General features: G+C 49.6%; 1 protein-coding gene across 1 annotated transcript; it reads left to right on the top strand.

The window, feature by feature from the left end:
• Positions 1 to 929: 929 nt before the first annotated feature.
• Positions 930 to 3,912, top strand: LOC126543916 (uncharacterized). The gene is made up of 2 exons (XM_050191057.3): positions 930 to 2,622; positions 2,960 to 3,912. Exons 1-2 carry the CDS (start codon positions 1,436 to 1,438, stop codon positions 3,897 to 3,899), a joined length of 2,127 nt encoding a protein of 708 aa, XP_050047014.2. The 5' UTR covers positions 930 to 1,435; the 3' UTR covers positions 3,900 to 3,912.
• The last annotated feature ends 15,012 nt before the right edge of the window (positions 3,913 to 18,924 follow it).

Genomic DNA, 18,924 nt, shown 5'->3' with positions numbered 1-18,924 from the left:
CATGGGTTCAACTCCGACCATTCGACGCGAGTTTACGACATGCTGAATGTTGCTCTACATTGGTATTGGACGGGCGTAAGCGAGATAAGTAGTTGTGACGTAATCTGCTACTATTTCACGAATGCATGTACCTGGGGCTACGTCATGGGGTGCATGGTAATATGTCGACGGCATTAGTACTCGGTTGAAGAAACGTCGTAACCTGTTCGGCTTGAGACGATTATTGTGGCCGCACAAGGCCGTACGACGTCTACGTATCGTTAGCGGCCACGAAGAAATGACTGGGAAACTTGGGCCAGTCCCGAAAGCGGTGCAGTCTAGAATAGCGTCTCGAAGAGAGGGAAGAATGCGAGAGACGGCCACGTGACACTCACGCCAAACGTCTCGAGATAGCTAGACGGATCAGGGACGAGAAAAGCAAGTCGTGCGATTGGGGTGAAGAAAGATTTCTCCTTGGGTACACAGGGAATAAGGTACCCAATGGTTGATAACGAGGATAGATTTCCAAATAAAATTACTATGGTACTGACTCTGCACAGTATTTGAAGCTCCCGCATGACAGTTTGCCATGCCGAAGTTGGTGCTCGTCCCCCGGTGGAGTACTCTCGGGAGTTTTTGACATTATTTATTTAAATGGAAGAAATGCGAAAGTGTGTGCTCGGGTGGGTTCCTTACATGAAATCTGTGTCGCATATGAAACAGTAAGCGTTACAGAGATGGCAATTGCCGCGTTGTAATCACGGCAGAAGAAGGCCTTTTGCTCATGTGACCAGATTTGGCGAATAGGGACGCGAGCGGCGCGGCGCGTTCAGTCAGAAACGCAGCTCTGCTCCCCAAGTAACTCTCAGAAAGAAGCGTGACAGAGGGGTTCGGGTGGCCGCATGACGCGTTTCTCAGCGTTCGCGCGCAAGGACGCGCCATGCATCTCGGAGGCCACGCGCAGGGCGCCGAGTGTTCTTTGGGAAGCGCTGAGCAATTCTGCTGCGGTACAGGCCGCGTACATAACTCGTTTGGACGGTGCAAATACGCGGTGTCGCTGTATTGATTCAATGCTTTTTCATTTTTCAAACATTTTCAGTTGTGTTGCTGTTGTACGCTATTGTGTCTCCGTCGACAGGTGCTGTTACGCATATTACCTGTCAACTGTCGCATAAGGAAAACCCAACCAAACCAAATCTAACTGACCAACCCTTTTTGTGTCTGCCTTTTTTGTGCATTTTTAAAATTCTGTGAAGTTTGCTTACCCTGTCCGAAAAGGCCAACATCGCTGATTAACTACGTTTCATTCTTTGATTGGTGGCAGCTACCCGATTTCTCGGCCCACTCTCCATCGTGGGCATGTGCCTTGTTCTCGCATATCGCCATTAACACCGGCATTGCATTGCTTGTCGGCCATTGCAGCTACGTGGCGGTAAGACCGAGGTTAAACAAAAAAATGTCACACAGCGAAGATTACGACGTCTTTCCTACCAACGAGTGGAAGACACAACTGGATTTCGACCGGCCGTGCGGCGCGGTGAACTCCGACGAGACGTGCTGGCTGTGCGGCGAACTTACGCCGTGGAACCGACTGATGCACGCGCTCGCCTTCGAGCTCGTCGAGACAAGTCCAGGGACGCTGCTCCTGCGCGCCATGTGCAACGTGGAGGCGGACAGGGACCCCGCGACGGTCGCTCGCGAAGCGTCGCTTCTCACTTCGTGGCTCCTGTGCCGACACCTCTGCATTCGGGAGCTGGACGTGATCTGCCTCGTTCGCGACAACGCTCCCGCGGACCAACCATCCTTCCCGATCCACGTCCGCCCTCCGTCGTCCTCGTCGTCGCTGTCTCGGCGCAGGTTCCGCACGCTGAACATCACCGAGAGCGCCGGCGCCCGTCTGTACCTCCGAGGCGTGGACGCCGTGGTCGGTCTCGAGACGCTGTTCATCGACGCTTCCGAGACCAACCGGCACTTCGCGGCCGAAATCGACGCGCTTCTGGAGCGGAACCGCCACACGCTGAAGAAGGTCTACATCTGCGAACACAGCCCGCAGAGACGCGACGGACTGAGAATGGTTGAGAGCCTCGTCGCTTGCGAGTTCCTCACGCTCAAGTCGCCCCACAATAAGAGCAGAATGCCGGACATGGACGCGATGGTGAGGCTCATGCGTACGTCGACCAGCCTGAAGGAAGTCACGGCCCAGCCGATCCTTCACGGAGAAGTTTCGGTCATCGCTAAAGCTCTTGAAACGAATTTCACCTTGACGAAGCTATCGCTCTACGTAGAGACGCGCGGTTCGATCGAGGAACTGTTCAGGGCCCTTCAGGCCAACAGAACCCTGAAGGAACTCCTGCTCTACTGCTGCCTGTTCATCAACACCAGATGCATGCGAGCCGTGGCGTCTGCTCTGCGGAAGAACGCTTCTCTCCGAGCGCTGTATATGGGAGTAGTGTTCCTCGACAACTGCGAAGGACTGGAACAGTGGTCGGAAGCTCTGTCGGAAAATTGCACCTTGCAGTTTCTCCGCATATACTGCGGTAATATTTCCATGAGGGACATTTCTGCTCTCTGCAAAGCGCTGGAGGTTAACAAGAGTCTGAAGAAATTCCTGCTTCCGGGAGCCATGGGTTCCGAAGAAGAAAGGTGCGTGAGAAAGATTTAATTCTCATTTCTTCCTGCAAACGTTCCATTTTGTTTTACCTTCGCGTCCGTACACTTAATTTAGGTGCTCGTTTGCATTTTCCTGAGCTACTAAGCCATGTCCGAAAATCATCCGTGATGAGCGTGTTTTTTTTTTGTCAATGAGACGTTATAATTTTACCCGCGATAAATATACACGCTCTACATTTGCAAATTTATGGCGAAGCATAGAACAACACGTCCTTGTCTTTCCTTCCTTGCTTGTCCTTGCTTGCGGTTTTCTCGTTACGCGTTGAGTGGAACGCTTACCATCGCGCCACCTGTTCCGTCCTTGTCGCAGGACGTCCCTGGCACGGCAGCTGCTTGCCGACGAGTGTTACGACCGCGTGCAACTCGGGCCCTGGACGGAACCCTATCTCCGCATCCTCTCACCGGTGCTGGCGTCTTCGCCCAAGAGCCCCGAGCAGCTCTGGCTGCCGGACATTGGCCAGCTGTCAATCGACAGCGTCCGCGTTCTCTTCAACGCCTTGGCCTCAAGCAAGCGGGTGAACAGCCTCACCGTCGACGTCAAACACGAGCCCGACGCCAGGGTCGCTCTTCTGTGCGAGACGCTGAAGAAGAATCGATCCATCGGGTTCCTCCGCGTCGACATCGAGGACGGGGATTCGGCGAACGACGTCCTACGCGCGCTGACCGTCAACGCGGCCATAACCGAGCTCGACATAACGCTCCGGGTGGTCGCCGCCGAAGAAACGATGGCAGCGTTCTGCGGCATGTTGGCGCGCAACGACGCCATCACGAATATCTCGGCCTGGTTGCACGTCGACTGCCCTCGACGATTCATGGAGGCGATCGCGCGAGGAATGTCGGCCAACAGGATCGTCGTCAACTTCAGGTGCTGGGCGGGAGACAACGCGTGCGTCCCGTCGCCGATTCTCGAGTCGGTGCGAAGGAACAAATCCGCGCTGAACCGCGCCGTGGAGTTCGTTCTGCGGCGCCGCGAGGACAGGCACAGCGCGGAGTGCTTCGAGTTGTTCTCCGACAGACCCTGCTTGCTCGCTCATCTGACGGAAACCAGCGGGTTGTCGGACGTCGAGGCACGGCTTGAGGTCGCTTCGGCCGAGCACCGCCTGCGGGAGAAGTACTTGCTGCTCACGGGCGTTGTTCGGCACTCCGTCGTTTGCTGGCCCGCTGACTTCACGCAGATTGATGCGCTCAACGCTTACTGCTGGCGCGCCATTGCGCGTTACCTGAGGGTCGCTGACGTTTGCGTTCAATAATCACACTCGTTTTAGTCTTTTCTTGGGGGGGGGGGGGGGGGGGGGGGAGGGGGTATCTTTAATTAGGGGGCCGAAGAAGCACGTTTTGTAAAATTGCGCAATAACAACCACGATCATGGCTATAGCGTTGCGTACTTTCGTTCTTGTATTGGCTCTTCCGCGGTTTGGTAGCAGCCCTCTCAAGTCGTTGCAGTGAGAGGGTGATGCAATCGATGACGCGATAACTGGCCATGGGCGAAAGTGAAACGTGTATTCCAAAAAGCAGTGGCAGCTTTGTTGCACAATCCCGAATACAAGTCCATAAATGTGCACAGTCTTCGTTTTTATATACAGTTTCGCTCGAAGGGCGAAGCAATATGACATTGATATTGCGACGTGTACGGGATCGGCACCGGTGTTTAATCGAAAACAGCGAGGGCTCCTAACCACAGTATCGGAAAGAAAGTCGACCTCGTTTTCTTCCATTCTCGCGCTGCCGGCACATACCATACTGTAAAACAAATCCCCTGGGGCAAAAGCGCCGTCCTGCTGCTGCCTAAGGAGTATAGTGCTAGTCCGAGTGGCATGGCTCGAGCCTCGATATGTGCGCAAGTTCTGTAACCAGGGCCGCACACACAGTGGGGCAACCACGAGGCAAGACCTCGTGCGTCACGTCGGTCACTTCGCGCACCACGTGACAGGGCCCAACGGAACGGGGCAGCAGCTTTTCGCAGAGAGCCCACGCGACGAGAAGGCCGCCAGAAGAGGATCTGTGAGCCAGGATCGAAGTGGGCATCTGGGAGGTGGCGATCGTAAAGCGTTTTGTGAACAGTTTGGGATGCTACAGGACGGTCACGGGCAATATATTGGGCACGCGAGGCCGGTGCAGCTGCCCACCGTAAACACCATCCCGAATCTTAACCAGTCGTCATCAGACGTGGGCGCCCAAACGAGGGCCTCTCTCACCCTCATCTGCCCTCACCCTCACGTGGTGAGACGAGGATCGCCTTCGGGCAGGTTAGCGAGGGTGAGTGTTAGGCAGGGCGGAAATTCTGAGGTTGGCGAGGGAGGCTGCGGTCACGTTGCGAGGTTAAACGAGGAAAAGACGATTCATATTGTTTGAAGTATGCAGAAAAATGTCACCCAGATCGCACGCGTGGTGGGTTCAAAGTATTGAAGTGCGCTGGCAGAAAGTCTCTATAGCGCATGTGTACGTCGAAGCCAACTTTTAACTGACTACAGTCATAAATGGCAGTTGGTGTTAGCTGCAGCTGAACCTATTGGAAGCCTGTAGCCACTGTAGTAGCTGCAAAAAGAAAGCTGTAGCCAAAAGCGCATTTTATCGTTAGGAGAAAAAAATCATGAGAGGTACCACTCTGTGAAGGCGGATCAGCAGCGACGCTGTTTAGCACACGACGCAGAGGTGACATAGAATTCGAAACAAAGGTACAAACATATTTATTGTCCTGGTCGGTGGTCAACGTGACGATAGGTATGCTCATACACTGTTGCATCATGCCTGTTATTAAATGCGTCCGTAACGTAAAACGATGAATGGCTCGTACCCCCTTAAGCCATGCTTCATAACACCGTATAAAGAAAAAAAGAACGCGGTTTCTTCCTTACGACGACAGAAGAGAAACGGAATTCAACGCTGGAATGATGAGCGGCAACGGAGCCAGCCGTGGAAGGAGATGACGACGACGAACGCCTGAGAAGTGGCGCCTACTATCTAGTTCGCGGGTTGTTCTGGGACGACGGTAATGTCGTCCCAATTTTTTAATGCGCTAGCAATATACATCTTCGTTGTAATAAACTCTGCCCTGCTGACCTCCAGTGTCATGCTTATTTGGTTCTTACAAGGCATCGCGATGAAAAATAAGAAAATGTCTTGTATAATACCAAGTCTCGTGCATAATCTTTTCTAAATTATTAGTATTTGTAATTCCTTCGCATTCCCTATCTATTAGCCTGCATGAAGGAATTTTTGTCATTGATATGTTAACTTCAAGGGAAAGTGTGAGTTCGTGAAATTCTGTAGGCCTACGAGTCCTTTCTGCGTCTGATTGAATGAGTCCGAGTGAATCCGGCCGAGTAGAATTTTGCTGACTTTGAGTTCAAACCATCCCTGAAGCGACGTGGAACCACCTGAAGAGTTGCGTCTCTTCAGGTGGATTCCACGTCGAGTCGCTGGCGTTTTGCCGCGCTCTCCCGGTTGCGAACCTCGGGATCAGCGCGGCCACGACGTCTGGCTTTCGTCTCGTTGATGCGCACGCTCGAATCGTATTGTCGACGGATACGCGTGGCTTCAACATGCCGTTGCCGATACACGCGATCGGCCTTACGGGCACGATCGCGCTCGCGCTTACTTTCGCCTACGGCAGCCTCTTCTTCTGCCGTGCGCTACACCCACGGCCTGCCTACCCACGGTGACGGCCGGGAATGCAATGGAGGTATATACAGTTCGCCTAGGTAGAGTGGCGCTTTCCCATTGGTCGAGAGCATGACGTTGTTACCATTGTTCTTATCGGTACAACTGCGAATGTCAACTGTATTGTTCTGCGCTGATGTGTAAGTTGGCTTTCCTGCAATGCGTTTTTGGCGCGCACGGACGAATCGGCGAGACATAGAAAGCTGCACTTTGAAACATCTGTACCATACTTGATTAAGCAGGCTAGGTGACTATCTTTCATCCCCCCGTTTCGAAGGGCATGTCAATAAATCATCATCAGCAGCAGCGTAAATGCATTTTTTAGAGCAAAAGCCAATATGGCCGCTTTTTACCGGTAGCGAACGCTGGTACGCGCAGTGCTCGCCCTGCTGGCTATGCGGCATGTCTCGGTGCCTTGGCTGCCACCTATAGCTGGCGCGTTCTAATTGGCAGGAGACCGAAGAGCCTCTACTGACGCCCATACAAACAACCCACAAGTGGGCGAACAGGACGTGCGACTTTATTGGCGCAAGACAAGCAGTGCAACTGGTCATACAAGAGTACGAATAAAATTTGCATGTCGAGACACGCGGAGAGCATTGATGTGGGCTCGTAAACTGCTCACATTCGTCGTTGCACATAGCGGCTTGGTAACGAGCGACAACCAGCAGCGACGCAAGCAGATTGGACAGAGTGTCCCCCCTGTTTGCACCGACAGACGCCGCTAAAGATGGGCAATTTGCATTGAGAAGCAATCGGGTGACGCCGGTATCTCTTGCAGCAGCCAACACAGCGACACGGACTACCCGGCATTTCAGCGTTAACTCCTTTCCAACCTGCCCGCACCTTTCTGTTCCTTTGGGGGCCGCTAATGTGTCGCTCACACTTGCTGCCCCACCTGCTCTCAATACGGACATGGTCGGTTTTGGGGGCATCACCTTAGGCAGCCACTTTTGCGGGCCTCTCCACCCACGTGGCTATCAACTTCATACACTTCTGACCGTGTAAGCACCTATGGTGCGTTGCGCCAAAATCGAGGCCGAGGAAGGCCACAGGCACATTTTGCCCACTATTGCAGCAGTAAAGGACGAACGGGGAGCACTAATTACGATGAATATATACAGGCATATTATGTCGCTGTGCGGACAGCAGGAGGGGGTGCTTACTTCGAGAAACTGCTTCTCAATGCAACTTGCCCCGCCGCCACATCCCAGAAATATAACACGGTGACCATGACCATGTGAGACAACATTTAGACGAGGCTCTGCAATCAAAACAATTCAGTGTACCTGGCAGAAGCCCCGGCTATCGATCAAGGAGATCAATCCTGAATGAGACTAGGTATTAAACATGGGAATGAGAAAGCTTTTTAATTCAATAAGAAGCCACTGCGATCTGCAGGCACTGAAGGCCAAGAACAAGGAAGTCAAATGCTACATAGCACATGGTGCAAAGGTCGATGCCCGAGACACATGTCGATGCCGAATCAGCTATTTTAGGGAAGGAATTGCACATGGCAACTTACACTAGAAAATACTGCTACATATATGTTGCCCTGCTACAAGACAGTCAATGGAATTAAGAAATATATGAAGCTATTCAGTCGCCAACGACCACGGCTACAATATGAAAAATGTGGCGCGCGTTCCGATATCTCCTTTTTTTTTTCAGGAATGTGTGCGTGTGTATAACGACGGGCTGCGGCGAATGTGCGGTGTTTCTCACAGTCACTGTCGTTCAGAATGTCCCTAATGGGGAGAAACAGCGCAAGAAGAAGGGAAGACAGGGATTAGAGGCAACTAAAGCCAACTTGCAGCTAAAGGGCTAAAGGTTCATTTCTACTCTCCGTGGTTGCTTACAGGCCATGGTGTTGGGCTGCTAAGTGCGAGATCGAAGCCCGCGCACGGCGGCCGCATTTCGATGAGTGCGAAATGCGAAAACACCCGTGTACTTAGATTTAGGTGCACGTTAAAGAACCGCAGGTGGTCTAAATTTCTGGTGTCCCCCACTACGGCGTGCCTCGTGATCAGAAAGTGGTTTTGGCACATAAAACCCCATATCTTAAAGGTTCGTTTTGGAAACAGCAAAGGAGGGTCCTAAGAGCTTGTATCGGCACGTGTAGTAGTTTATCGGGTGACCACGTTTCACTGCCTGACAAATGTTATCGCTCAGCGCAGGACACGCCTGCATGCATCGGAAGTTTCTCGAATGTTATGGATGGTTCTGTCCACTGTCTGTTGTCACCGAAGCCTGTGTAATCTGATTGCATGTATGCGCGACGCGAATTGTGTAGTACTTTCTAGAAGACACGCGGGCACCAGTGGCTACTCTGGAACCTTCGATGACTCATGCATAAAAGCCGGCGCGCTTGATCCGCTGAATAACTTTTCAGCGGCGACTGTGTTCGCCGCTGTGGTTGTGCCTTGAGTGTAGCCTGTTTTTCTGGGCACAGATTCGCCACAAAACGAGTTAGTTTCGCCATTCACAGTTTCGCTACTGTGTTCTTGACCGTCTCTAACACGCGACAATATGCAATTTCAGGATCTAGTTGTTAACTTGTCTCCGCCTGTAAGCTCACGAGATGAATATCATATAACGATTCAGGCAGCCATATTAAACAAATTACCGGTATTGCCGTCCTCAGTCGCAGTAGCACCCGGTTTCCGTTTCGATGCAGGCATGTTCCGCATGGTTGACAACCGAAACGTAGCTTTCGGGCTTACATCTCCACTCGTAAACACGTCACTTCACCCCAATTTAAGCAACGCAAGATAACGAAGTGCCACAAACTGGTTTTAGCACAAAATAGGCAACCAGCATAAGTTTATGAACCGATGAATCCGTGCCGCCATGCACGCGAAGATATCGGTGAAAATTTAAATCCAGGCCAGAGGCCACGTGGGTGGTCGATGATGGTGAACGCTATTTCGCGTTACCAATAAAAAAAAAAGTGGTGTACTATGCTTGTTTTATTAACAGCGCTTCGCGGTCGATTTTCTCGCGCTCCGTGGCAACTTTTTGAACTTGAGAGTGGGCGGGGCCTGAAGGTTACCAGCGAACGAGCGGCCCGCTCCATAAGAACGCTGGCCGACCCAGCGTACTGCACATACGCAGTAGCGTGTGCGCTTGCCCGTAACCCACCCAGCCATACTGTTCGTTTTAAGCATGTATGTGACCTTCAAGTGACCTTGAGCCACAGGTCACGGCCGTTGTGCTTAGAAAAAGTTTAATTCGACAAGAGACGATACTAACACTGAGTCACAATCACGGCACAATTCCATCAGGACGATAACATAACCAACGAAACACAGCACGTTTTCAAAGTAAGCAATGTCCATAAACAAATATAGCCACGGAATGACACAGTAGCGCAAACTAAATTCCAGAGCCGTTAGCCGGGCTGTCAAATAGAATATCCGCGAAAGTTGCGAGAACAAAACAAGATCATCCGGGCTGCCATTCAAGACCGCTTTACACACGCCAGTTACTTCCCAAACAAGTTACGAAAAATATTGCTTCAAAGTTTTTCCAAATGTTTGTTCACCAATGTCGATCAAGCTGCAACTTCTAGTACGTTGAAGTTTTATTTGTCATTTCCAATAGCGACGCTCAAAAGGCACATACAGGGCACTTGATTGTCATCTTTTTGGCGCTGAGACAGAGTTGCCTGCGCTCTTTTCAACGCCAACGGTCCATGAGGTCCACGGCGCGTCCGGCGCTCCGGCAGCGTCCGGCGCATCGCAGATGGCTGTTTGACCGAGACGAGACTTGCAATGAGGTTCTGTCCGTGACAGAAAATTACTGTGTCTATATGGACCACTATGGAGTATGACGTGGTGCGGTGTGATGGGACGTAACGTTGCGAACATGACTACACCTATTTTATGATTGTGGCTAGTATAATCTCGGGGAACCAGTCTGCTTTCATCATCATCATCATCATCAGCCTGGTTACGCCCACTGCAGGGCAAAGGCCTCTCCCATACTTCTCCAACTGCCCCGGTCATGTGCTAATTGTGGCCATGTTGACCCTCCAAACTTCCTAATCTCATCTGCCCACCTAACTTTCTGTCGCCCCCTGCTACGCTTCCCTTCCCTCGGAATCCAGTCCGTAACCCTTAATGACCATCGGTTATCTTCCCTCCTCATTACATGTCCTGCCCATGCCCATTTCTTTTTCTTGATTTCAACTAAGATGTCATTAACGCGCGTTTGTTCCCTCACCCAATCTGCTCTTTTCTTATCCCTTAATGTTACACCTATCATTCTTCTTTCCATAGCCCGTTGCGTCGTCCTCAATTTAAGTAGAACCCTTTTCGTAAGCCTCCAGGTTTCTGCCCCGTACGTGAGTACTGGTAAGACACAGCTGTTATAAACTTTTCTCTTGAGGGATAATGGCAACCTGCTGTTCATGATCTCAGAATGCCTGCCAAACGCGCCCCAGCCCATTCTTATTCTTCTGATTATTTCACTCTCATGATCCGGATCAGCAGTCACTACCTGTCCTAAGTAGATATATTCCCTTACCACTTCCAGTGCCTCGCTACCTATCGTAAACTGCTGTTCCCTTCCGAGACTGTTAAACATTACTTTAGTTTTCTGCAGATTAATTTTTAGTCCCACCCTTCTGCTCTGCCTCTCCAGGTCAGTGAGCATACATTGCAGTTGGTCCCCTGAGTTACTAAGCAAGGCAATATCATCAGCGAAGCGCAAGTTACTAAGGTATTCTCCATTTACTCTTATCCCCAATTCTTCCCAATCCAGGTCTCTGAATACCTCCTGTAAACATGCTGTGAATAGCATTGGAGAGATCGTATCTCCCTGCCTGACGCCTTTCTTTATAGGGATTTTGTTGCTTTCTTTATGGAGGACTACAGTGGCTGTGGAGCCGCTATAGATATCTTCCAGTATCTTTACATATGGCTCGTCTACACCCTGATTCCGCAATGCCTCCATGACTGCTGAGGTTTCGACTGAATCAAACGCTTTCTCATAATCAATGAAAGCTACATAAAGTGGTTGGTTATATTCCGCACATTTCTCTATCACCTGATTGATAGTGTGAATATGATCTATTGTTGAGTAGCCTTTACGGAATCCTGCCTGGTCCTTTGGTTGACGGAAGTCTAAGGTGTTCCTGATTCTATTTGCAATTACCTTAGTAAATACTTTGTAGGCAACGGACAGTAAGCTGATCGGTCTATAATTTTTCAAGTCTTTGGCGTCCCCTTTCTTATGGATTAGGATTATGTTAGCGTTCTTCCAAGATTCCGGTACGCTCGAGGTCATGAGGCATTGTGTATACAGGGTGGCCAGTTTTTCTAGAACAATCTGCCCACCGTCCTTCAACAAATCTGCTGTTACCTGATCCTCCCCAGCTGCCTTCCCCCTTTGCATAGCTCCCAAGGCTTTCCTTACTTCTTCCGGCGTTACTTGTGGGATTTCGAATTCCTCTAGACTATTCTCTCTGCTATTATCATCGTGGGTTCCACTCGTACTGTATAAATCTCTATAGAACTCCTCAGCCACCTGAACTATCTCATCCATATTAGTAATGATATTGCCGGCTTTGTCTCTTAACGCATACATCTGATTCTTGCCAATTCCTAGTTTCTTCTTCACTGCTTTTAGGCTTCCTCCGTTCCTGAGAGCATGTTCAATTCTATCCATATTATACTTCCTTATGTCAGCTGTCTTACGCTTGTTGATTAACTTCGAAAGTTCTGCCAGTTCTATTCTGGCTGTAGGGTTAGAGGCTTTCATACATTGGCGTTTCTTGATCAGATCTTTCGTCTCCTGCGACAGCTTACTGGTATCCTGTCTAACAGAGTTACCGCCGACTTCTATTGCACATTCCTTAATGATGCCCACAAGATTGTCGTTCATTGCTTCAACACTAATTTCCTCTTCCTGAGTTAAAGCCGAATACCTGTTCTGTAGCTTGATCTGGAAGTCCTCTATTTTCCCTCTTACCGCTAACTCATTGATCGGCTTCTTATGTACCAGTTTCTTCCGTTCCCTCCTCAAGTCTAGGCTAATTCGAGTTCTTACCATCCTGTGGTCACTGCAGCGCACCTTACCGAGCACGTCCACATCTTGTATGATGCCAGGGTTAGCGCAGAGTATGAAGTCTATTTCATTTCTAGTCTCGCCGTTCGGGCTCCTCCACGTCCACTTTCGGCTATCCCGCTTGCGGAAGAAGGTATTCATTATCCGCATATTATTCTGTTCCGCAAACTCTACTAGTAACTCTCCCCTGCTATTCCTAGTGCCTATGCCGTATTCCCCCACTGCCTTGTCTCCAGCCTGCTTCTTGCCTACTTTGGCATTGAAATCGCCCATCAGTATAGTGTATTTTGTTTTCACTCTACCCATCGCCGATTCCACGTCTTCATAGAAGCTTTCGACTTCCTGGTCATCATGACTGGATGTAGGGGCGTAGACCTGTACAACCTTCATTTTGTACCTCTTATTAAGTCTGCTTTGCCGGTAGCTATTTCATGCTTACATCTACTCTCGGTTACGGGAGAGGCATGGCATGACATGACAAGAACTTTATTTGAGTCCTGAGGGACTGAGACCTCGGGGAGCCAAAACCGAAGGCGCTCGAAGATCAAGTCGGTGGCTCCGCCCACGATGGAACCGGGAGATCAAGTCCCGCCGCAATGTCGTGGGCCCTCTGGACAGCGTGGAGTTGAATGTGGAGATTGCTGCTCTTGAGAGATTCCTGCCATTGTTCTCACTATATCACATCACATGGGAATGCGAGAGAAACAAGACATTCCACAAACATACAACACCAAGTGCGGAGCAATGGGAGAGCCGGCTCACCAGCTGCGAGCTAGGGGTCCAAAGGGCCCTCATAGCACACGCAAGCGAGGTGGCCCGACTCAGTGGTGCCCTGGACTAGGGGCCCACCCAAGGCTGAAGAGGACCCAAAGTTTTCAAGAATGAAGACTTCGTCCTCAACTCGCTAATATCTTAAAGAAACAATAAAGTTTTCCATTCCATTCCATTCATGATGGGTGGAGAGGCGTTAAGGGCTGGGCACAGCCAGAGCATGTGGTCAAAGGAGCATGAGTCATGACCACATTTGGGGCACGACTGTGAGCGTTCAGGATCTATCTTGTTGAGGGACCGAGGAGTGGGATACGAACGGGTTTGCAGGAGTCTGAGTCTGGTAGCCTGGGGTTTGTTCAATTTGGGGTGAGGGGGTGGAAATGCCCTCCTGCCTTGTCGATAATGGGAAACGATTTCGCGGAAAATACATAATGGACCTTTGTGGATGTTGACCTCGTTCCAAGCAGAATTTTTTTTATTGTAGAGTTAGGCCTACGGGTCGATTTCCTCGCCCAGTGTGGCGATTCGTTGACGTTGAGTGTGCGGGAGCGGGTCATAAGGTTGCCGCTTTAAGCCCACCTTTACGTTAAAAAAATAAGCATAGAACAGGAAAAAAGGCTACTTCATTAAAGGAATTGTGCTCCTTGTGAAGTGTACACATGCTTTAAGTATATTTAGCGGTACTTTGTTATATAACTGAGTAAATTTGTAGAAAATACGCTCGTTATATTGAACATCTACAAGGGCAGTAAATATCCTGGTGTAAGCATTTTTCACTTCAGTGCACGAAGCAAAATAGAAGTTTAGTCTTTGGAAGGTCTCTTCTGAAATCCACGTATTAATCTTTCGAAGAAGAACGGAGCAAGAGTTTCTGCTATGTCCCTGCGTGTTTCACGTCGGGGACGTCGACTTCTCACGCCACGGCGCCTAGAGCGTCGTGGACTCCCTCGAAGGCCCAAGTCTTCGATGTTGTTGTCCCTGCGGGGAATGGTGCCGAAACCGTCGTCGACGCGACGGCCTCAATAGCTGGCCTCTCTGAGGTCTACCATACTTTTTTCTTTCTCTATGGGTCTACTGCGTTCAACACATGGGAGACCTTAACTGCCAAGTCACCGTCAAGAGCATGGCTTCCATGACTTTGATCGTCGATGCTGGCTGTCTTGTCATCGGTGGCGAGCGTTGTCCTATCATTCCTGCCGGCCCGCAGGTCACCAACGTGGCCTGCCTCTTCCTGCCGTCATTCGTTCCGAACGACGTCCTCGTCCAGGCACTATCACCATGCGGCAAGCTTCGGTCTGTTAACGCTGCTCTTATGAGCAGACGACGTGGCGTGCTCATGAGCACCCGCTACGTTCGGATGGAAATGAGCGCCACAACCCCCGTCCCCATTTACATGCGAATCTCTGGTCATCGTGTGACGTCTGACTACCGCGGCTTGCAACGCGTACGTGTGTCGTCGACGCGGCTCCAGCGACCACTACCGTGCGCAGTTCACCGCAGCGTTCTGCGGCCGTCATAGAGTTTCTCACTACATTACCTAGAGAGAAATCTGGCGCTGCTGCGCTGTGGTATGCATGGGAATGCCGGTATATTGTGGATTCGGATTGGCATCGTTCTCGTAGAGGCAGGACACCTTGAAGACGCGCTTGGCAAGTACCGTTCCGTCTGTCACAATGATTCATTTTCTACTAGAACAGCACGTGAAAAGCTGTTTTAGCTTTATTATTACGCAAAAACATGTTTTGTTTAACTATGAGAACTTGTTATTGTGTGTACGACTACATGTTACGTAAAATGTATCAGCGGGCCGCTAAAGTTGGAGGACGTCCAGACGACAAGGTTCGCGCTCGCTTTGAAACAGTTGGTCGCCTGTTCTTGATTTTCTTCGCTTGGTCATGCATCGTGGGTGAGTAAAGATGTAATATGCGTGAATGGAAACATTTTATGAAGATTTTACTTTGAAAACGCGTTATTTGCGTAGCCATATCCACGTTTTAGACGAAGCCTCTTACAACACCAGCAACACGAGCCTCGCAGACACATATACTGTCATTCCCATGACGGCACGGTGCCCCCTTAGGAAACTCCCATAGACGGTGGCGCCAGATTACCCTCTAGGTGTTATAGTGAGAAACTCTATGGCGGCCGTTGTGGTATCCATGGCCACGAAAGCGACGGATGTGACCGTCCTTGTCGGCCTTGCGGGGATGGACACCCTACGCTCGCCTGCCCTGTGCGGCGTTCATACTCGGACGCTGCTGCTGAAGCCTATCGACGCTTACCGCCGGCGTCAGCTGCGGTTGCGACTGCGCGTGACGCCGTAACCAAAGCCTGACACCGCATCAACCAGCGTCGACAAATGAAAAAGAAGAGGTATGCAGCTCGGGGCAACGGGCCATGTTCGCCACCCTCTACTGAAGAAGAAGACCGTGACGTGACGGATCGCAACACGCCATTCTTTCTTTCTGCGTTCGATCTCCGCCCCGGTGTGCCCAAGCTGGAACTTACTTGGTGGTATGGCTGAGTTTTGGGTGGATTTGACCTAGTTATCTTACTTATCTTATTTTTGTAGGACTTATCCGTGATCGAAACAACGCTGATGTCTAAAAACTCTCCTGGGCAAGGGCACAGCCCTTGGTCAGCCTCCCTTTCCCCTGATGATTTGCCTTTGCAATCTTTCTTCCGCAGCGGTGTTAGCAGCATCCCTGTCGCGCTGGTGCCCTCGAACGGTGGATCCATCCGGCTGACCAACCCACAAGCTGTTCAGGCCGAGCTCCAGACCATGACGCGTCATTTCCAGATGATAAGCGATGTCCGACAATTTGGAAGAGGTGGGATAGTCTGAAGGTCATCAGATTCGACCTGTGTCGCAGACCTCCTAAAGTGTAAGACTTTCGCGTCTGTCCCGGTGAGTGCTTTTGTTCCTCCTCATCTAGCATGTACTAAAGGCATTGTCCGGGGCGTAGACTCTCGATTGAGCCCAACTGAGACTCTGGAGAAACTGTCTGATGCTGGCCTCATAGCTGTATACCGGTGTAACCGACTGGTAAACGGAGAAAAAGTTGCCACAGAATCGGTTATTGCTACGTTTGCTGGCATGTCCTACCCTTCTGAACTGAAAGGTGGCCACTTATTTTTAGAGTGGAACCTCTCGCTTCCCGTCCACTTCAGTGTCGGAACTGTTGGCGTTTTGGCCATAGTGCAGGAGGCTGCAAATCAAATGGACGCTGTCGCGCCTGTGGTGCCGATCATTCTCCCAATGAGTGCACAGCTGAAGCCGAAACTTGCTGCCTATTTGGAGGAAACCATGCGGCTGACTATGCAAACTGCTCGGCTAGAGCTAGCAAAATACAGGTACTCGAAGTAATTGACAGGCGACGATGTTCGCGGCGAGAAGCTATTGCAGTCGTCAAGGAAAGAGCATTTGGATACGCTGGCGTCACTGCGAGGCAATCTACTTTACAGGAAGACAACTTGTCGAAACTCATTGAATCGGCCGTAGAAAAAGCAATGACAAAGGCTATGCAACATATTGTCACAAGTGTTACCGACTGTCTTTCCCAAGTGTTTACTGCGCAGATGACACAGCTATTGCAAACAGCTGCAACACCAATCACCAAATCGATTGCTTGTGCTGCAGAACAGGTAGCCAGTTCAGTCCTAGCGCCGAGTACCACATCGGACCCAACATTTGTAGGATCCGATCCTTGTTCTTCGCGTCAGTCAGACTCGCAGGTCGACATGGAAACAGGTCATGATACCAGGCCACAAAAACGAACTGGGTCTCCAGTAACTGCTGCTTGTCCATATACCAAAAACAAAAAGGGTAATCCAATTTCTCATTCTGGCGTCCAAGAAAGTTCATTGCGACGGTAGTCGCTGAAGTAACTATATCAATTAGATCATCACCATAGCTTCTTTAAAAGTGCTACAGTGGAACTGTCGTTCCCTGTTTTCTGCTTCAACAGACTTACATTGCTTAACAACTCAGCTTAATCCTGAGGTCATAATCTTACAAGAAACCTGGCTTACTCCTGAGAAAAATTTTCTATTTAAAGAATTTCAATCTTTTCGATTAGATCGCCTTTAACAAGGAGGTGGCTTAATGATTTTGTTGTCATCTAAATTCTGTCATAAGGCGAAAATAGCTTTCAAGTTAATGTCTCCGGAATGTGAAATTTTGGCAGTGCACCTTAGCATCCCAGGCTACCGTACATTTTCAATTATAAATGCTTATTTCCCTACGGGCGTACACAGTACATACCAATTGGATAGTGCGCTTGCCAGCTGCAAAAATGAAGTCATTCTTACTGGTGACTTCAACTCTCATCGTGTCTTGGGGTTACAAAACAGATTCAGGTGGGACACGTCTGTGGAACTGGACCATAGATAAAAACCTTACATGCCTTAATACCAGTGGACCTACATTTGTCCGCGGACAATCTCGCTCAGTGTTAGATTTGACATTTTCTAGCACAAGTGTCACTGTGACATCTTGGACAACGATTGATTTCTGTACAAACAGTGATCATCTCCCGGTATACATTGAAATTGCATGCCCTTTAGCATCAGTTGAACGACAAGGCAGAATATTTGTGAATTGTAAAAAATTTAAAGACTGCTTGCGGTCCACCATTGCGTCACTAAGTAATAGTAATGACGAAGACATTGACTTGAATATTTGTTCAGCATTACAGACGTCCCGACAAAAGTCTGAATTTGTAATTCAGGCAGCTAAGCGTTCCTCATCTAGTCCCTGGTGGAACAGCGAGTGCACACGAGTTTATAGAAGAAGGAAAGCTGCTTGGAAAAAACTTCTACATAATCAGAGCCCACAAAATTGGAAAGATTACCAATTTATTTCGGCAACCTTCAAACGTACTATTAAACATGCAAAAGATGAGTACGATAAAAACCATTTTGATTATCTATCTAAATCCAAAAACAAACGTGCTTTATTTAATTACCTTCGTTTTAGAAACAAACTCCCAATGAGCATTAATGTAGACTCAATCGTCTATACCTCACAGGAAATGCAGGAGTCCTTAGAACTACTGGCTAAAGGACTGGAGAGTCGGTTCGCAACGCGCCTCCAAACTCCTGCTTTTTCTCCTGCATTCTCGGGCTACAAGGAGATATCCTATTCGGAAGTAGCAAAGGTTATGTTACAGTTGCCAACTACAGCGCCTGGCCCGGACGGCATAACAAATGCAATGTTAAAGATTTTCTTTCAAGAAGGTCCACGTGAGCTTCTGAAGTTGCTAAAATGCTCTGTTGGTAACGCATAGATTCCACAAGATTGGAAGATCGCCAAAATTATTCCGTTACTTAAAAAACAAGGGGCAGGGTATACTATCGACAACATCAGACCAATTGCGTTGACATCAACCATAGTGAAACTTATTTGTATGCGTGCCGCGAAGGACGTGACAACAGCAAGATAGCCAGAACAAGAAGAACGCAGGTTTATTGGGAAGTGTTGCTTTTATAGCCGACCGAGTGATAACGGGCCGACCGTAGCGCGCATGTCAGGAACAGGCGCACAGTCATGCACGCGCCTGATACACTTATTGAAAGAGTGCTTCTCGGACATATATTAAAGTTTATTGACGACAATCGATTGTTGAGTCCGTGTCAAATTGGATTTCGATCTGGCTATTCAATATGGCACGCGCATGTAGACCTTGAAAGTCGCATTAACATCGCCAGACAGAAAAAACAATATGCGGCTCTAGTTACCTTAGATATATGTAAAGCCTATGACAGCATTGAACA

The sequence above is a fragment of the Dermacentor andersoni genome, chromosome 10, assembly GCF_023375885.2.
Source record: "Dermacentor andersoni chromosome 10, qqDerAnde1_hic_scaffold, whole genome shotgun sequence".
NCBI classification, from domain to species: domain Eukaryota; kingdom Metazoa; phylum Arthropoda; class Arachnida; order Ixodida; family Ixodidae; genus Dermacentor; species Dermacentor andersoni.
Note: the sequence above shows the minus strand (reverse complement) of the source record. Positions and strands in the feature narration are given on the sequence as shown.